Source organism: Etheostoma spectabile, chromosome 5 (assembly GCF_008692095.1).
Source record: "Etheostoma spectabile isolate EspeVRDwgs_2016 chromosome 5, UIUC_Espe_1.0, whole genome shotgun sequence".
Lineage (NCBI taxonomy): Eukaryota > Metazoa > Chordata > Actinopteri > Perciformes > Percidae > Etheostoma > Etheostoma spectabile.
The window spans coordinates 36954213-36973679 of NC_045737.1; the positions used below are offsets into that span (position 1 = coordinate 36954213).

A 19467-nucleotide genomic window follows, 5' to 3' on the forward strand; every position below is an offset into this window, starting at 1 on the left:
CACACACACACGCACGCCAAGTTATGCCTCATTACGCACTAAGATGTATTCATACAGAGAGTGTATACTGTAAATCATGTGCACACATTTGAAGAGAGTAACATACAGTAAATACATTCTCATCATTAATGTGCCTTTTCAGGGATGTGAAGCCCCGGTGGAAAGCCAAATCTGATATTTGGCTCTGTGTGTTTCTGTCTCTTTGTGATGTGGACATACATCTGTGTGTCTCTGCCCAACCTATTCATAGAACGACCACTTCAGCAGTCTTGAGGGGCCTCCCATCGAGACTGACACATGGTTGCAGGGTTTGGTGTGCTCCTCTTTCTCCGTCTATTTCTCCATCTATCCGCGCAGTCCTTCGTTCACCTTAGCTTCCTATATTTCTATTTACTGTGTTCTCTTAACTTCCAGCTAACCTGAGTCCCCTGCTTTCCCACAATTTGTTGCCAGATACATCTCCACAGCGCTGTGAGGTCTGACTCCTATTTTAAAACGCTCTGAGTTGGTTGCATGTCTTCAAACCAGTCCCAGTTGCCTTGGGGGGCGCTGTGCTCCGGACAAAGCGGCACTAGCTAAGTTTCCATCCAATTGTCAATTGAATTATCTGAAGTTTGGTAAAAAAAACTAACGAATGCAAATAAAGCAGGTGAAAGTGTGTTTCCATCCATCGGCTTTAAAGCCAATAAAAACCACACGCTGTTTTGCGATCAGATTGGCATATTGAATTGATTTTAGACATTTCAAGGTGTTTCTATTAATTTTCACACTGGATCGCACAACATTCAAGCAAACATTTGCGAACAAAGTTTTTCTAGACAAAATGGATCACATCTACCAACAAATGATTAAAATTGGACAAGTCATAATAGCGCTTATGTGCCAGCTGATAGCGACATATCGAGCTCTTTTTTGAGACATGTCCATTCCATTTATTTACTCCGGAGGACGTCCCACGGCTTGTCCTAACCTTTGTCGGCCATTTCCTTTGCGAGTTCCTGATCAATTAACTTCAGAAAGTCCCTTGTCTCATCGTCCGTCCACGTCCATCTGTCTTTGTCGACACCCGCCATGTGTGCAAACAGAGCAGAAATGAACTAAAACTTCTTCTTCTTCGTTTTGGGGCAAGTTGCAACCATAAAATGAAAATAAAACTCATTCGCAATTTATTATCTATTTGGCAAATAAAATTTCTATCAGCGTTTATTGCATGAGCCGTATATCAATTAAGATCAAATCCGATGAGACTGAACGTGTTTCCTTTGAGCCGATATTCATGAAATTCCATCAAATTTTACTGTTTCCATAAGGCATTTTTCATTCGAAATCACTTAATTTGGATAAAAACGTGGATGGAAACATAGCTAGTGGCTCTGCAAAATAGTCTCAGGAAGGAACTTGTTCTGATGAAACAAAGAATATTAAATGAAGTTACCTGTTGACACAATACAGTAACATGAGCTATTTAAATTAGCTGATACATGGTTAAACCTCATTAGCTCTTACCAGTGTATCTCCGTGTGTACTTTGTCCCCAGCATTCCCCCCCAATCAGTCCCAAAACTTCTCAGTTAGAGAGGAAATGCCATCATTCATATCACATCATCACATATTCTTTATAAATCTTTAAAATCATTCCCTGAAAGAACCAAGCAGGCCGGCCTTGTTGCCCCATCCACATTTTCTTCATCTTCTTCTACTTTCCATTTTTGGTGTGTAGCTTGCTAGCTCAAAGTTTGTGTTGTTTACCTTAACTTAAGCAAAAGGTGAGGGGAATATGTCCTTCCGTTGATCCAGACTAGTACACGGGCTGCCCACTGGCAAAGACAACACTTCTACAGGACTGATCCATGCGGCCAAAAAGATGCCCACCTTTGCCAAGTGGGAAAGCTGTTTTAGTGAACAGGGCAATCCACCCACTGCCCTCGAGGGATCATGTGTTGTGTCAACATGGTCGCTCAGATCAGTGGGGAGAGGTGGACTCACAGAGGGAGAGTGCCCACAGCTTTTCCTCTGCCAACTGTGTAGACACAACACAGAGACGGGGGTCTGCATGCCAGCTTCCTGCCATCAGATTAACCCAGTCTGGCATGCACTGATAGGCTGGATCCACTGACTGTGAACAGCACCAGTGCACAGCTGTGAGCGACTCTCAGCTTGAAAACTTCAACAAAGTATTAAAAGGGCCATCCGCTGATTCCACACATCAGTTTACTGGTCATTAGCAAATCTGCAGATTTTTTGATGATGGTGATCAGAATTAATTTGACTTTTTTCTTCTAAGGAATCTTTTGTCCCCAGATATCTTATAGCCCTGGTTATTAGAAGTACTGTTAAACCTATGAAAACTTGTGCAATGTGTTTTTGTGGCTCTGGAAGGAGGAGTCTAAAGTCTAAAAAAATAACCCTGATGATGTCATAGGGATGTCAGTAGGGTTGTCTTGATGTGAGACTAAGATTGGATTTATGCTTCTGTGTTGAATCTATGTTGTCGGTAGGCGTAGATGCAGTCCCTACGCCTTAGCGCTAACCTTCCAGAAATGTAACTTTACGTCGCACCAACACAGACTGCAACAACTGCGATTGGTCCACTTGGCCGCGGCTCGGAAGTGTTGCATATCCTCCTAGTTCCGGGTTCTCCTTCTCCATGAACAACATGAAATCAAGAAGAGGGTTAACTTTTCCTGCTAGAGGGGAGACACTTTGTTTCTCCGTCTCCACCGCTTGAGTTGGTACTCACTCTGAAGCTAATTCACACACACACACACACACACACACACACACACACACACACACACACACACACACACACACACACACACACTATGTATCGGCTCTGCTTCTCTTAAAGAAATATGATAACGACGTAGGCCAGTGGTTCCTAAACCTTTTACATCTAAGACGCCTAAATTTACACAAATTAGACCAACATCCCCATTTGAAGATTTTCTCCTAGGGTTCAACACCCCCTCGAAGCCCCTTCTCACCCCTGGGGGTCCCCGGCCCCCTATATTCGGAACCACTGATGTAGGCCATGGCTTAGGACACTTACGTAACTGGCAGTTAGGTAACTGGCACGACCATAAATGATCCTTAACAATGTACGGACAGAACAGAACAGAATGCCTGTGTGACAAACTTGTAGCGTGGACTTTACCAGGCAGGAGGAGAGACAACATTCAGTTGCATTATGGGAAATGTAGGAACCATCATTTTTGGCTGTTTGTCAAATAGTAGGCACTAAAAGTCAAAATATCTTGGCCTCTTTTGACCATTCTTTTTTCAGTCTGTGTCTTACAAGTACCGAAACATTATGAAACAGTGATGTTGGAGTATTCCTTTAAGTACATCAAACAGAGTAGAGCTCATTTGGTTGCACCTGCCGCACTGCTACCATGGAACCAGTGTCAAAGTGTATCTTCCCATGGTTAGTGACCTTTGACCCCTGGTGGTCAGCAGATGGAGCGGTGCCTCTGGCACAAGATTACTTCAGCCACACCTGCTGCTGGGCCACGAAGGGTCGCACCCGCCTGTCTCCCTCCACCACTGGAAATAGACCTTGTTGCTACAGAATGTAAGTCCCTGCTTTGTTGAGTGCTTAAGACGTGTGATAGCTATTTCTGTGTATGTACTGTATATATTTCTCAGTGAATTCCTTCATGCAGTCTAGTTTTGACTGCATGTCATGTCATGGTGAGTTTTTCTCTGTGGTGGACTACAGTGCACAACTGCATCCACTTTCCAAGAAAGCACTGTTTAATGTAGATCCCATTTGGTTTGCCTGCCTGTGTTTGCAGCACGGTGTAAGGCTACATCTGAACAGCTACATTTTAATTTTTAGGCAGCGTTTTGAGACAAAACCGATCTCCATCCACACAAGAGTTTTAGCTCCAGGAGCAGAACTAATCTCTTTACCACTCACATACAAGAAGCAGTTCTGACATTACAGACTACAGAGCAACACCGGAGTTTTCAAACCATAAGAGTGGCAGCAGCGTTTCCAAATGTGTCCGTTTTAGAAGTAGTGTGGACACGAGGTAAACGTAGTAAAAGATATTCATTTTTTTAAACCATTGTAGAAGTGTGGCTGTAGCTTAATCCAAACAATTTGGAAGGAGATCAGCATTAATACACAGTGGGGGGGCTGTCATTCAAAGATCCCCACTGTGTTACCGCTCTAATTCAGCCAGTCAGCAGCTCCACAGCCTCTGGACGAAATCAATACCTTCTACAGCACATATGAAGCTAAACAGAAGTGTTAAATTCAGATTACTGAAAGAATGTGACCGAAGTGCAGAGAAGCAGATGTTTCAATGAAGAGAGGAGGCACGTGTTACTAAAAGAACAATATTCAATACTTTAATATAATCTCTGGCAGGCATTAGCTGTATTAAATAGACATACATTGCTTTCCAGTTTTCAGTTCACATTTAAGCATGTAACTTTATTCCAGTCAACGAGTGTCAAAACCATCGTGATCTGACTGTCCTGTTAATACCAAGCCATTATTATTTACATTAGATACAAAAATATATTTCCCCAAAAAAAGAAGCTCTATAAAATTACAAATATATTTCAATTATAAAAAGCCATTTTTTAAATACTCTTCCAGCTTAGGTTTTGGATGAGGGAGTGTAGCCTGGCCTGTGTGGTGGTTTGTGAATCTGACAATACATTTCCCCAGTGACTTTTTGACAACATTTCATGGTGTCCATAACATCATCTTGTCCTCAGGTTCCCTAGAATTATTTTTGACACTTCCTACAGTCCTTACAGCCCAGGAGCCAGGTGGCCTGGCGTTAGTAGAGCTGGGTTAACTTTAGGAGAGCGTGGGCTAGACATGAAGCCGTGGTGGAGCCACTTTGGAAGTTTTCTGTGCCATCCAGCTGCATCCTGTTGGGTGGTTTTTCTGTATGGGGGTGGGGGCCGAGCGCATGCTAGCCGCTCGACGGGGGTCCAGACATGCACTCCCTCATGGCTTCACTCCAAGATGACTGTGAGCCTCCCTGTCACATGCCTAAGAAGAGACAGAGACAGACATGATTAGAACTGGACTACCTGGGTCCTTTGCTTGCCAGCTCTCTCTCTCTCAGAGCGGCGGAGGTTGTGGTTTTCAGGCTGGTCATCATAAACACCGGTGGCCCTAATAAACACACCATTCTCCGGGGCAAACAGGGGGCTGGCTGACTGACTGTCCAGATTTACAGAGCGACTGGACGAGCTCTGAAAGACGGACATTCAGAGGCCAGAACACAGAACAGACCTGGGCGCTGGAAGGAATTTATTCAAAAAAAATGTAAATAAGGAAATCATTTCAAATCCTACTTCTGTCTTATTCCATTCCTGACATTTAAAGTTGCAGCCCAGCTTTGCACCAGCCCACATTCCTTATACTCGGATGCAAGTTCAAACACTCACAAGCCTCGTAGTAAAGAAAGAAAAGGTCCAACACAGATTAACCATGTATGTCTATTACAACGCCCTGTTGCAGTCTTAAGTTACGCAGCTCGAGGAGAACAGGATGGGATCAAATTGAAAAACCCAGAGTTCACAGATTGCATGGTGTTGGTTGCAGCACTTTTTGGTGAAAAGGGATACGCTGCCTTTCTCTCCAGTGTAACCCCAGAGGCCTCACGGTCCACATAACATACCCCGGCTCCTTCACAGTCCAGACGCATCCTCATTTCTTAGAAACCTTAGGGGAGTGACTCCTGTGTCACTTTATGAGTGGTGGTTAGCATAGCTGACATAGGGAACAAACGCCCCCCCTAATTCTGAGTAGCGGGCAGCACCAGCACATGGGCTAATTCATCAGGGGTTCTGACAGCTAGCTTGCATTAGCACTTACCCTCTAATGTCCTGTCAAGGTCTGCAATGAAGTCCTCCAGTTCCTTAGTGTCGCCCAGTTTAGCTGCAAGGGAGAGAACGAGATGTGTGATGTAACTTTACAGCTAAAATCTCACAGTATAGTATTTCTGTTTTAATGTTATACAGGATCCTACTGTAAATGGCATTGCATTGTGGGAGAAAATAGCACTATTTGTGAATGTTACAGATTACAGGAATTTACTGTTAATAACAATACAATGGGAAATTAAAGGAAAAGGTGGGAATTACACTGCAGCCAGAATATTTACAAAGGCTCCGTCCTTGCTGCAGTGGCTGCGGGTTTGGTTCCGACCTGCGGCCCTTTGCTGCATGTCATTCCATCTCTCTCTCCCGTTTCAATTCTAAGCTGTCCGGTCAATTAAAGGCCTAAAATGCCCCAAAATACAAATCTCACGTATTGTTTTAGCCTACTAAATTGGAATTTCAGACCCAACCTTAAAAAAAAAAAAAAATCTGAATTCTGACTTCAATCCACAGTCTATGCTTTAATCTCACAATTCTGAATTTAAACCCAGAATTCAAATACATTTTTCGGTGTGAAAGTGTTTAAATTCAGAGTTCCGACTTTGTTTTCCCCAGAGACTTTATCCTCAGCATTCTGACTTTTTAACTCAAATACAGTTTTCATATGTAGCCCTAATCCTCTTTCTCTATTCTCTGACTCCGCGAATGCAAACTGACAAACGAAAGAAGAGGAAATAATTGTTGGAATGAGTCAAGACCAATCCTGCCTGTCGCTAACATTCTGACGTGGATTTAAGTTTAATTTTGCCACAACACAAGCACTATAAGCATCTTCAACCACACATCATAAGATGGCAAATAAAACTGTGGGATTGATGTTTCTGCAAGTCGAACGTTAACGATTTATGCTTTGTAGTACAGAGTAATTACAGAGATTTGAATCTGTCTGCGGCCCTGGGCTTTACCACAGTAAATTACTTTTTACTTAATTTTTTTTTTGCAATGCAACAAGCCACAGTTGTGTGTGTGTGCGTCTAAGCATAACGGGGTGTAGCTTACGTTTTGGTGACATAAGAGGAGGTGAGTTGGTGGCAGGGGAGAGCACGGTGGGGGAGTTCAGCCTCTCATCGCTGAAGCTGAAGCTGTTTCTGTGGAGCGACTCTGCACCTGTCAGTAGAAAAAAAGAGAGAAAACAAAAATTGGATTAGGTGAGCGTTCACTTTCTGGGGTACCCCCACGTGACACACACACACATGTGATCTGTGTCAGTGGCGCAGCTTCAGGGCGTAATCTTGGCATTCTCCTCTAATGACAGCCTTCCTCTATGGCCTGCCACACACATGCATGTGCTTGTATTTGGACACACAGAGGTGTGTATACCAGCGGTGGAAGAAGTATTTAGATCCTTTACGTAAGGATAATTACTAACACCACACTGTAAAAAGTAAAAGTCATGCAGTGAAAATGTTACTTAAATAAAAGAATGTGAGTGACAGCAGGAAAATCTACTTAAAGTATTAAAAGGAAAACTCCTCAATGCAGAAACATCCTCACATTTAAGAAACTGGAAACGATCCTAACAGTTCTGTCAAGTGTCTAATGGTCTAATCTTTTCAGCTGGACTTGTAAGCTGTTATGTTGTTGGGTGGTTTCATTTATAATAAAAAAATCGGATTTGATAAACTACATGCGTTTTATGCGTTACAATCTTAATGTGTAAAAAAAACTAAAGCTGTCAGATATATGTAGTGGAGTAAAAAGAACAATATTACGCGGAAGCGGAGTAGAATTAGAAAGGGAAGTAGGCATGAAAAGAAAAGACACAAGTACCTCAACATTTGTACGTAAGTACAGTACTTGAGTAAATGTACTTAGTTACATTCCACATCTGGTGTATACACAAACTTGGACAAGGGCAAAGTGTAACAACTGCACTCCAAAGTCAATGTTGACCCAGAGACAGTTCCATAAGCAGACGTTTTTTTGTCTCAATTGGGGCCGTTAGTGACAGCAATAAGACAGGCTGTCCCGGGCAGAGAGCTCTCTGAAGCCAAGCAACTCTTCCCTGCTCCTATGGGAGAATTCTCTGGGAAAACGTTACCAGAGCAGGGCACGGGCTTGTTCGGTCTCCAATGTACCACCCAAACTCTAAACGCATGGTTACATAAATGATCAAATGGCCAGTTTGATTCTCACAGATCCATATTTCAAGCCACCACATAAAAACACATTTTCAGTGTCTGGTAAGAAATAGAGGAAGTGAAAAGCAGTGCTGCAACTAATGAGTATTTTGACTGTCGATCAATCTGTCTGTTATTATAAAATGTCAGAAAATTGTGAAAAAATGTCAATCAGTGTTTCCCAAAGCCCAAGATGACATCCTCAAATGTATTGTTTTGTCCACAAATCAAAGATATTAGTATGCGTAAAGAAACTAAAAAAAAATCACTTTTGAGAAGATGGAATTAGAGAATTGTGACTTTTTTTCATGAAACAATTACTCAAACCGTATAAACAATTGTTAAAAACGTTGGGAACAATTGTATAGTTGACAACTTATGGATTGATCGAGAAGGAAGTGGAGACTTTCTGCAGCTAGACTCTACGACAGGATGGAAATGGGCTTGTCTGTCTGACTCATTTCATCTAAAAAGACCTGTCCAATGAAATGTAGAACCTCTGTGAGTGTGACGTTTGTGGGACATAAAGAAAAATTAGAGAGCAGTCAAAGCTGTCCTTGTCCATCTTGCTCGTCTGGGCAGATCTCTGGCGGACCTTAACAGTGTCTCAGATGTCAACCACTTAATTACCCCCCCCCCCATCTGTACCACTCCCACCACTCAGCACTGTGAACACACAGCGGGAGATAGGAGATGCCACACATAAGAATGCCACACACACACACTCCCCAATATGTATGTATTTCTCCCCTAGGAAGTTTGTTAACTGGATAAGGCTGAGGATATTCTATTATAGTAACGTATTGTTAACGTGTGCACGCACACACGCGTGTGCACACACAGAGCTGTGGCCTTAACATTGACATTTGACTTAGACAAGAATCCCTCTCATTTCTCAGTTCTGATTTCTGCCCATATACTCTGCTTTGTTATTCTCGCTCTTCTACCGTCTTTCTGTCTCTGCCCCTCACTCAAACGTGGACGCTCTAGAGTGGACCTCTAAGACCCTGGGTCATTTGTCTGCACGGTCACCAGTCCGTCCATCCATCATGCTGTAACACAATAGGTTGTCTCTGTGTGGGACAGGTCCCTCTTCATTAAACTGCCATGGAGAAGACAGAGCTCATGCAGGAATCTGATCCCCAGAGCAAATCAACAAGCTCATTAACACCACAGACCCAGGTTCCAGCAGCGTCCTCGGCTTTTATTACATCATGATCCTCAGTGGCAGTGACGGACGGGGAGACAACAGCAGCCCTGGCATTTGCAACACAACAGTCCAGATTTTGGCAATAACCTAGCTTGAAAATTAGTAACTCTGCCTTCCGAGTGTATCTTTCCACGCACTTGTTGCAGTACAATCTTGAATATTTATGACTGCATGCATAAAATAACTTATCAAAAGTAACCAAAGACAAATTATCAGTACTGGTCCATTGGGGGGCGGCCCTTCTGGCATTTTCCCAAATTCCAGGTCTGTCACTGCTCAGTGGTTATGTGATAACGACATAAATGCAGAATAACTGCTGTCCCAGTGGGTTTGTGAGAGCGTCTCCATGTCTGTTATAGAGCTGCAACGATGAACGTTTTTTTTTCTTTCTCTCCTCTGGGACAGTAAACAGAATATCTTTGAGTTGTGGACAAAACAAGACATTTGAGGGTGGCATTTTGGGATTTTGGACACACTGGTCCATATTTTTAATCATTTTCTGACATTTCATAGACCACACAACTAATCAATTAATAATCGACAGATAACCAAATATTCGTATCGCTATTGGCCTTAAAAACCTTTTATGGGTCGGGCTCAGTCTGAATCTCTGTGGGATCCTGTGACTCAAAGGCAGTCTGCATTTCACTGGACGTCCTCTTTCCTCTCACAGCCTTTCCAGAAAACTGAAGACTTTAAAGATCTTTCCACATCGTCCCCATGGATGTCCCAACCCACGCACATGTGTCTGTCTGCTAAACTTTCTTTGCTCATGAGGAGCTGACGCATTTTTCTCTCTGTGTATCAGCATATGATCACATTTGGGCAAGAGGCTTCCCGAGGCCAGCTGGGGAAGCAGACTTTAAAAAAAAAAAAGACTGTTAGAGAAATAAAGTAATGCACGAGTGTAAAACTTTAGAGAAGCAGCCACACTTCGGGGGCAGCTGTGTCAAGATATGCAGCAGGAGCTTAATCTGACGCCCAAATCTCTGGATTTTGATCAAGGATCTCTCTCTCTCTCTCTCTCTCTCTCTCTCTCTCTCTCGCTCTGCATTCATGTGTGAGAGCATGCATGCATGCATGGATGGATGGATGGATGGATGGATGGATGGATGGATGGATGGATGCATGTGCAACAGTTTGCAAATGTATCTAATGGCAAAGTTGGGAAAACTCCTTCGGACTGTCAACCATACGTGACAGATGCAGAAAACAAAACCATAACTAAAACATGGCAGAGCCTGATCTCCATTCTGGAGTCACAGTTTGCACCAATCAGGGACTTTCTAATTGCACTATTGTTAGATGCAGTCTGGAACCATCCCTGGTTTTAAGACTAAATGTATCTACATGACTGTTATTGATCCATGAAATAGATCTTAGGGAGTTCATCAGTGTTATTTTTTAATTATAATGATTCATATGATTTGAAACATTGACTTTTTTAAATCAGTTTTTGTTTGCTTTTTATAGTCCCAAGGAGAATATTTGACTAGCCTATATTTATGTCGTTTATGGACAAATGATGCTTCCTAAATCTGATGAATATACACTTTTGATAAGTGATCGCCGACTCACTCTCGGAGTCGCTGATGCCGCTGTCGCTGACGCTCGCGCTGCTCCTCCTCTTCATGGTCTTGAGGTGTTCGTCGTACCGGAAGTGTCGCTTCTCCACCGGGGACGTGAAGTCCTCCATCACCGCGTCGAACTCGCACAGCACGTCGCTCAGATCCTCGTTCACCAACTTCGCTGCAAGAAAGAAACGACAGAGCAAAAGGAACATTTAGGAGAAGCATTTTAGGATCAACTGTAACTTTCTATGGTCCTGATTATGTGGCGCTGTAGTGAAAAGTAACATTTAACAAAATAAATCCTGTTGTAATAAATTATACCTATATTAATGTTATTGGAGCTGTAGAGTCTTATAGGCTGCCAATTACAAAAAACTGTTTGCTATAAGATTATATGACTCGAGAACTTAGTGAAAAGTATTTTTCTAATAAAAAAACAAACATGCATAATAAAATATTTCCTACTGGAATATTGTAATGACCATCCATACAGGGATGTTATTGGAGTATCGAGTGACGGATAACAGAAATCAAGTCTTATTAGGCTACAAATGAAGATATCTTGGGAACAAACTCATATTTACCTTGAGTTTGCAGCTTTGGAGACTTCATTATTTCAGTAATCAGATTGGAGATGATCCAAATGAATCAGTAGATATAATAATGTAGTACGGTATGTCCGTCCGTGTAGAGTCCCACTGGGTCCGGCTGCGTCCAGAACTCCTGCAGGTCTGGTCTAACCTCCAGCCCGAGGACTGCCGCCTTTATGAGCCCTACTCAGAGGGGGCGGGACGACACGAGCAGCAGAAGGGCGCGCGCGTGTCTGTGTGTGTGTACGTGTTTGTTTGTGTGTGTGTGTGTTTTGGTGTGTGGGTGTGCGCTAGTGTTTTTGTACGTAGCTTTTCGCATGTGCGTGTGTGTGCGTGTGTGTGCGCGCGCCCGTGTGCGTTTGCGTGCTACATCGCTGTTACGTTCCCCTGACGTGTGTTTGTAAACAGGCTGTGTGTGGCCTGCCAGGCAGAGCTGAGATCCGGAGATATTAATAATCATGACCCAGTGCTTTTCATGTGGTGTCACCAGGCAGATCATGCCAGGGCGAGACCAAACAGACAGACACATCTTTTAGGAACCAACTGTTTCTGCACTATTAATTGTTTTTTTATTGATATGGAAGTTATATAACTAAGCTATATGAATGTTCTCTGTGTAGCTCGTCCTAATAACCATTTTAAGTTGCCAGTATAATCATTTTACTTCAAATCAGAAGCAAACAATTTTTCTTCTCTTATACTCTCAAGCAGTGTTGGAATGTAACTAAGTACATTTACTCCAGTACTAAAGTACAAATGTTGAGGTACTTGTACTGTACTAGAGTCTTTTCTTTTCATGCCACTTTCTACTTCTACTCCGCTACATATCAGGGAGAAATATTCTACTTTTTACTCCACTACATTCATCTGACAGCTTTAGTTACTTCACAAATCAAGATTTGTGCACGCAAAACACATGTAGTTTATAAAATATGATGTTTTATTATAAATGATACCAGCCAACAATGTCCAGCTGAAATGAAAAGACCATTAAACACAAAGAGAAGGATTTTTCTGCAATGGGTACTTTTACTTTTAATACTTTAACTACATTTTCCGTATGATGATACTTCCGTACTTTTACTTAAGTAACATTTTGAATGTAAGACTTTTCTTGTAGCAGAGTATTTTTTACAGTGTGGATTAGTACTTTACTAAAGTAAAGGATTTGAATTCTTCTTCCACTACTGTTTATATCTACTCTCTGGGCAACATGTGCTAATCAGCCAAAATGTAAAAGCAGGGGCGGAGCCAGAAGTAAACATTCAGGGCTCAGCCAAACTGATTGTAGTGGTGTCAGTGGGATGAAAATCTGTACATTCAAAAAAAAAAAAACATAACAGCTGCCAACGAAAAAAAAATCCCCCTGGAGATCCTGTTTTCTATTTAATTGTTCTCCAACCAGAACACAACAACTGTTGCCACCTAAAGAGAGGCACTCGTTCTCTGATGTGAATATTTTTAAGGTACATAACATGAGTGGAGTAAGAATTTGGCGTAAAGAGCATTACTAATCTTGAACTCTATTTCTGTTACACCCCTGGAGCAGAGTTCAGTTCACACAACACTGTGAATGTTTAGCTGACAAATCAGCTCATCCATCCCATGATAATCTGGGCTTCTTTAATTGTAAAGAAAGGATCCCCAAAATAACTTCATATTAGATTTCTTAATAGCATAATAGTAATGTAGAACAGGCAAGATCATTTTTAAATCCTAAAGAACCTGATCGTCTGCAAAGGTGAAGTTAGAGCGACATCTGCTGGTGATCTGTCACAAATGCGTCTGATGTTTCCAGCCTTTGAATTGCTTTGTGGAGCGTTGGAGTGGAGGGATTTTTCTTTCTCAAAAATGCTCAGAAAACCGTTTAACAGACAAAACAATCTCGACTCATTCACTTGTTCCTGAGCTTCTGACCGTATCACACATACAGCGGTAAGGTCTGAAACAAGTGGGGACGTGGCCCTGGAGTTGAGATGAACTGTCAGTTTTCATGTTCTGGTTTGGCTTAAACACAGCTGTTAAACTGTCCTGAGGCAAACAATTACAGCATGCCCTTTCGTCTTCCATTACGTTTTAACTCTGGTACAGCTAAGCTTTCAATTTTAAATTAATACTCTTTATTGATCCCCAAAATTACAACTTGCAATGGGGACTTGAAGCCTCCGGTTCTCCACCCAACCCCATACAGACTGAGCTACTGTCCTCCTAAAGAAGCTGTGCACTGTCGCTGGCAAGTCAAGCTATACGTGAAAGAATAGCTATGTTGCAGATTCAGATTATTATTACAAAATGTAAATCAGCTAATACATTCTGATGCTGCAACATTTAACAGATTAACACAATGATGCATCACTTTAATTCAGTGACACGTGCTGTGCTTCTTAAACTTTTTTTCATCCAAGTTCCCCCTGACCTGCACAAAACATTTTTTGGTAGAAATCAGAAGCCTCACTATTTAAAGAGGCTCAATACAGCGCCATGAGTGTCTGATTCACTAAACAACAATAGTGTAACTGAAAAACACCTAAATGCTAGGATTATGCATAATGTTGTTTTTTTTAATTAAAAAATCACACATACCCCCTGCAGATCTCCATTCCACACTCAGGGGTTCGTGTACCCCTATTTGAGAAACCCTGATATAATATACGTATATGATTCTGGAACAGGCCATTCTGCATGATCACTACTTTTGTTTTCAGTTCTTTTAAGTATATTTTGATGTCAATGTTTTTCTGCTTGGATTACAGTAATATTTTGAAAGTATCTTTTCATTATAATGTTGCCACTTTTTTAAAGTAAAAGATCTGAAACCTTCTTCCACCACTGATTTTGCCTTAATGTAGTTGTACTTCCCCCCTCTGGGCCACCATATATTATTTTGGAGTCTTTTATTTGGATGTATATTAACTTGGTATGACTTAATTCTCCGACACTAGGCCTACTACCGAAGCACCCAACACCATTTTATTAGCCCGTACTGCGATATTTTATTGGTAATATTGTCTCAAGCTCTTCGTCCATTTCAGTTTTTTGTGTGTCAGTGCTTGCGTGTGGGGTCGGGTATCGTTTGGATTTTTACGATTCTGATGCCGAACCCATACTTTTAAAATGATTCCGACTCCTAAATCGATTCTTAAAAAACTGAAAATTGACATAAAAAAGGCTCTTTTATAGTTTTTTTTTAAAATCAAAAATTATTTAAATTGAACAATGTATTAACGTTTTAAAGTACTTAAATATATTATAAGTAAACCTAAGTCACCTAACACACAACTACAATCATTTAAAAATAAAAAACAGTTTCAATATTAACAAGTAACAACAAACTAAAAAGCTCGAGGTTGCCCCAGAAAGCTTTTTTTTGCTCTAGCTGTCTTCATGAGTCTCCTGGACATTTTAACCTGTACTTATGTCTTATCACACTGACGTGAAGATATTTAGTCCTAGCCCGACCTTCTGCAAAGGCGACATCTCGTGGTTGACTGTCACAGATGCATCTGATATTTTAGGACCACCATGTAGTATTTTGTAGCACATCGGCTTGGTGTTCCTTGTTTCTCAGACGTGAACCGCCAGTGCTCCCAGACAGCCAGTCGTCCAACGCAGCTACCTGGACGTGCATTTGTCTTTACAGATCAGCAGCACACAGCGCAGCCATGCTGAGACTTTCACACCTCCGGTGCCCAGTTTCACATGATCAGCAGATGGATAAACACGCCGTGTGTTCGCAGCTGCATGTGTCTGTTGGCTCAGGAGGCCCCGAGGTGCTGCTTAACGAGGGGCCTTGGCCTCAGCTGAGGTGCTAAAAGTCACACCTTTGAGACACCATGAGAAGATATTTTGTAATGGGAAATTACATTTAAGCATGATTTCATATGTCCTTCTATAATATGCATGTGTTAATTATTCATACAATTATTCACAAAGCTTTGAAAGGCACACAGCAGGCTTGCTGTGACGACACGCCTCTTTAGCAATGGACGGACACGGACATGGACGGAAAGGACAGACATGGTATCCACCACGAAGATTCGGGGGGTCAACATGTATCCCTGTTCTCAATTTCCCGACTGTGTTTGTGGGGGTTACTTTTTGGTTGTTAGACAGATATGATAGAGTTAAAATTTACATTACTATTTATTCTAACACTACTTCTTTTTCCCTTAATGTTACTACTGATGCACCGTACACACACACCGACAGTTTCCAATCGTCGCATAAAGGGGTAAAACGAGTAGCTCGCTCTTTACCTTTCTCGCCTAGACAGTATTGGAAACCGGAGTACGAGAAATGTAAACAAACCAATAACCTTAGGACAACAAAGTTCCCGGTAGTAGCTAATACATCTACCAACTTCATGTGACAACCATGTAATTATTTCCAGTGCGGAGTTGACAAGTCTCTCTGGGGAAGAGAGAAGGTAGAGGAGGCAGACATTTACATCTGCTATATGCCTGTAATGGACATGATACAAGACCCAAAAGGGGAAGCATTGTGCCCGTTATGGGATATGGCTTTTGGCATCCCAGCGAGTCAACAAAATTCCTCTCTCGCTTTACAAGAAACTTCCACAGCAGGGTATGGTGTGCAGTGCTCTCGCCAGATGACTGGCAGCTTTGTTTGCCTCGTTATCTTTAACCAGTGTAGCCCGGTGTCACCCAGTGCCGGGTTGAATTAGCAAGCTAACATTTGCTAACTAACATTAACGTTAGCCAGTTCTCACACTCCATACTTTGGATACGGACACAAACAGAATCAAAAATGAATTCATGTACCCATATGTCATTGAGCTGGACAATGAAAAAGTAAAAATGGTAATTATTTTTTATTAAAAAATAAATTATATCTGTACTAACATATTTACATTAATTAATAGTCATTTCTGATGTCACACATCAGCTTAAGTATTTCAAAAACACATACAACTATTGACAAAAGGGATAACTCATGCGTACTGCGCTTACCACTGAGTTTTATAACTAATTTTACTGGGCATATATTTGTATAATAAAAGCACTTTGCACATAAAGCACATATGATGAGTCTGACATGACTAAGAAAGGAATGTATGGATGTATCACTCAAAGTCACAGCCCAGTAGTTCTATTCTCATAGTGATGGAGTTCATCCAGCTCATTGGGATGATTCGGATGAAGCGGGAAAAAATAGGAGGGTAGATGTAGTTTTTCACGTGGACGTTGTTACTGGTATTTCCCAAAAAAGTCTGGATTTGGTGAGAGAGAGAGAGAGAGAGAGAGAGAGAGAGAGAGAGAAAAAAAACATTGGTTAGAATCACTTCTCTCGTCCACTCACACGTAGTCTATATGCTTGACATTCCACTTCCGGGATTGCTCTGTTGCCTCAGGAAATTCCGCCAGATGCTTGTATTTTCCGTTTCTTTCCGCTTTCTTTGTGTTGGAATTTTAAATCCGGTTTCTGAGGACTATGGTTAACTGCTCCTCAGATCTCTGCAGGGTAAATCCAGGCTATCCATCTAAATTTGGAGTGGCTCTGTGTGGAGCTTAGCGCCGCTCATTAGACCAGAGCATGTTTTCCTCCCATCCCCGAATGCTTTGTGGAGTAGTCAGACCTTCCTTTAGGGTGCTTTGGAGGAGGGTCTGGCAAAGTAACTAGCTTGCACCATTACCTGATTCATGTAATTACATTTCCCATGTGATTTAGCCACTGCTCACCTTGAAAGGGATGCTCTCATCATCTGTGTACTGGTTCCAGTGGATCCCATTGTTGCTGTACTGCAGAGCGTAGGACATGACGTACATCTGTTTCCCCAGAGACTTGGCTCCTTGCGTCATGATACCTGTGATCTTCTTAACTGTGGGAAGCTCCACCTGAAGCCACTGGTTCATGTCCCCATGCTGTGGAAGAGAGAGAGAGAGAGAGAGGTTTGACTTGTAGGATGCCTTTATGACATTCTGAAAGAATTTATATAATATTTAATTTACTGGGGCTGCTTGCTTAGGAAAAAAAACCATATACACGATTATTTTGACGATTATATAACAACATTTCTTGTTTACTTTTGAAAAGGTCATTTAAATGTTGCCTGACTGAGTTTAGCTTTTGGGAGGAGAAAGTGAGAGTGTCATTCAGAACACAAGACAAATAAGAGTTTACTTGTTTAACTGTAATGTGCAAAATAATGTTTTTTCTCATGTAGGTTTTTTGTGATCAACTTCACAGGCATACAATTAACCCATTTTCATTGGTTTTGAGGGGCGTGAAAGTGTGTGTACTGCTAGCAGGTCACTCAGATCCTGTGATACAGGAACATAACCTTCTACCTGATGCATGAATTTAAATTTATTCATTTTGACCTGCCATGCCAGTTTTAGGATTTGTACCTTAGCCTGCCATGCATTGATGGTTCCCTGTGTGTTGAGGCGTGCGAGAGAGGGTTTCCAGGGTCCAGAGTACCAGCTGGAAGCTGTGGAGCTGGCTGTGATTTGATGGTCTTCTATCAGTCTGCTCTCCATCCCCAGAGGCACAGAGCAACCTGACATGGAAATTAGAAAGGTTGCATTTATAGAACCAAGTCTGTCACTACTGGAGTGCATACTGTGTGTGCACTGGGGCTGGGTAACGGAACTTATACCTTTGAGGTAGTAGAAGCTAAACTTCACTGGAAAATGGGAATCACATCAAGGGCTAGACATGTATAGTTTGCTGATATGCTTCTATTTGGAAAAAGTCAAATATATTTTGGTCGATTTAAACCCCTAAAAAAGTCAGCAAAAATATTCTTTAGCCATCATAGAAAAAAGTGCCAATAAAAAGTAAGAAAAAAAGCAAAAACAACAACAAAAAATGTTGGCTGAAGGGGGGAAAAGTGACAGAAAACGTAAGAAAAAAGCTTGATTGTGACCCTAACTAGATATGCAGGCCTGATCAAAATCTGCAAGGGGCCTTGAGTTTGACAAATGTGCTTTAATGTATCAACCAAAATAACCCAGTACCAAGTAGTATCAAACCCTAACTGAAATAAAACCATTCACATAGAAAATTGGTGACCTTAAAGGTTGGATTTTCCCTCTTTTTTTTAATTAAGGCATTAAGATCATTTTCAAAAAGATGATTTTTTTATTCCTCTTTTTAGTCAACTTTAGCATCTGTGTCTTCACTTATGCTAAGCACTGTTCTTGCAATTAGAAACTTCTGTATACAGTTCTAGAAAAAAATGCAGACAATCACTGCAAGCGTTCTTCGTTTGAATGCGACGTGTGATTGGCCCAACAGCTCCAACCAAAACAATCTGTAGCGTGGTGAAGTCGATTCAAAACAGGCCGAGATGCCAGCAAAATGTTCAAAATACATTTTACTACACATTTGTTTGTGGCTTCTGATGAAAACAGTTTTTCATCAAATTAACTATTCTTATTGGTATCATTATCCCTTTAAGGGTTCATGTACTGGTATTTGACATTCATTCAAATTTTGCTTAACAGCTGGAAAGCACCAGACGTGCAAGTATTTAATAGCGTGAATATGTTCCTGATCTTGCGCCTTGCCATTCATACCGGACGCATATTTCAACACGCCTGTCACAGTGTTTAAAATCGCAATAATATGGCATCGTGATGTTACTATATCAAGATGTTATTATATCATGATTGTATTTCATTGTGGCGTTATCGTATCGTGATGTTATTGCATTGTGATGTTGAGGTTCCAGAAAATCTCTGACACCAATTTTGCCACTCTGTGGTGAAAAAAACACAGAGTAAAATCCAAAAGGGGATTATGTATATTTCATGAATTTGAAAAAAGAATTCCACAGCACGCATATGTACAGTAACATCTTACCATCCAGCTCACAGCCGTAGAGCTCCATGCGGACTGTGGCTTTGCCGTACCAGTTGATGGGATGGAGCCTGATAAAGCGTCCAACCACAGGAGGAAATAAGATGTTTTTCTTTTCTGTGTGGGCGTCCTGGTTCCCAGGGAATACCTGGTGAAGGAGGGATAGCCAGACAAATGGTGATAACACACTTCTCTCTTAGTTTGTATCTGTTGGTGTTGGCACTGATCAGAAGTGATCAA

At 41.5% G+C, this 19467-nt stretch overlaps 2 protein-coding genes and 1 long non-coding RNA gene across 9 annotated transcripts in view; 1 reads left to right on the top strand and 2 right to left on the bottom strand.

Annotated features, from left to right (window-relative positions):
* LOC116688997 (uncharacterized) overlaps positions 1–9288 on the top strand; it is a 14040-nt gene extending 4752 nt beyond the window's left edge. Inside the window, exons 2-3 of the long non-coding RNA XR_004331901.1 lie at positions 7592–7597; positions 9278–9288. This is a non-coding gene — a long non-coding RNA (uncharacterized LOC116688997). The remainder of the gene's footprint in view (positions 1–7591; positions 7598–9277) is intronic.
* Positions 1–19467, bottom strand: part of f5 (coagulation factor V) — a 60356-nt gene that overhangs the window by 13913 nt on the left and 26976 nt on the right. For 4 of the 7 annotated variants that reach the window (XM_032515228.1, XM_032515224.1, XM_032515231.1 and 1 more), the window contains 5 exons: positions 19231–19375; positions 17772–17923; positions 17103–17285; positions 16488–16633; positions 11626–11670 (listed from right to left, as the gene is read on the bottom strand). In XM_032515228.1, coding sequence (XP_032371119.1) covers position 11670; positions 16488–16633; positions 17103–17285; positions 17772–17923; positions 19231–19375 — 627 coding nt within the window. In that variant the 3' untranslated portion in view covers positions 11626–11669. Of the gene's footprint in view, positions 1–11625; positions 11671–11726; positions 11741–16213; positions 16634–17102; positions 17286–17771; positions 17924–19230; positions 19376–19467 lie in introns of those variants that run through there. The other 3 variants (XM_032515226.1, XM_032515227.1, XM_032515225.1) reach the window with 3 other exon arrangements.
* On the bottom strand, positions 4333–11592 carry rgcc (regulator of cell cycle). Its single transcript, XM_032515258.1, has 5 exons — positions 11398–11592; positions 10821–10991; positions 6912–7019; positions 5848–5910; positions 4333–5016 (listed from the first exon to the last, which is right to left on the bottom strand). Exons 1-5 carry the CDS (start codon positions 11423–11425, stop codon positions 5009–5011), a joined length of 378 nt encoding a protein of 125 aa, XP_032371149.1. The 5' UTR covers positions 11426–11592; the 3' UTR covers positions 4333–5008.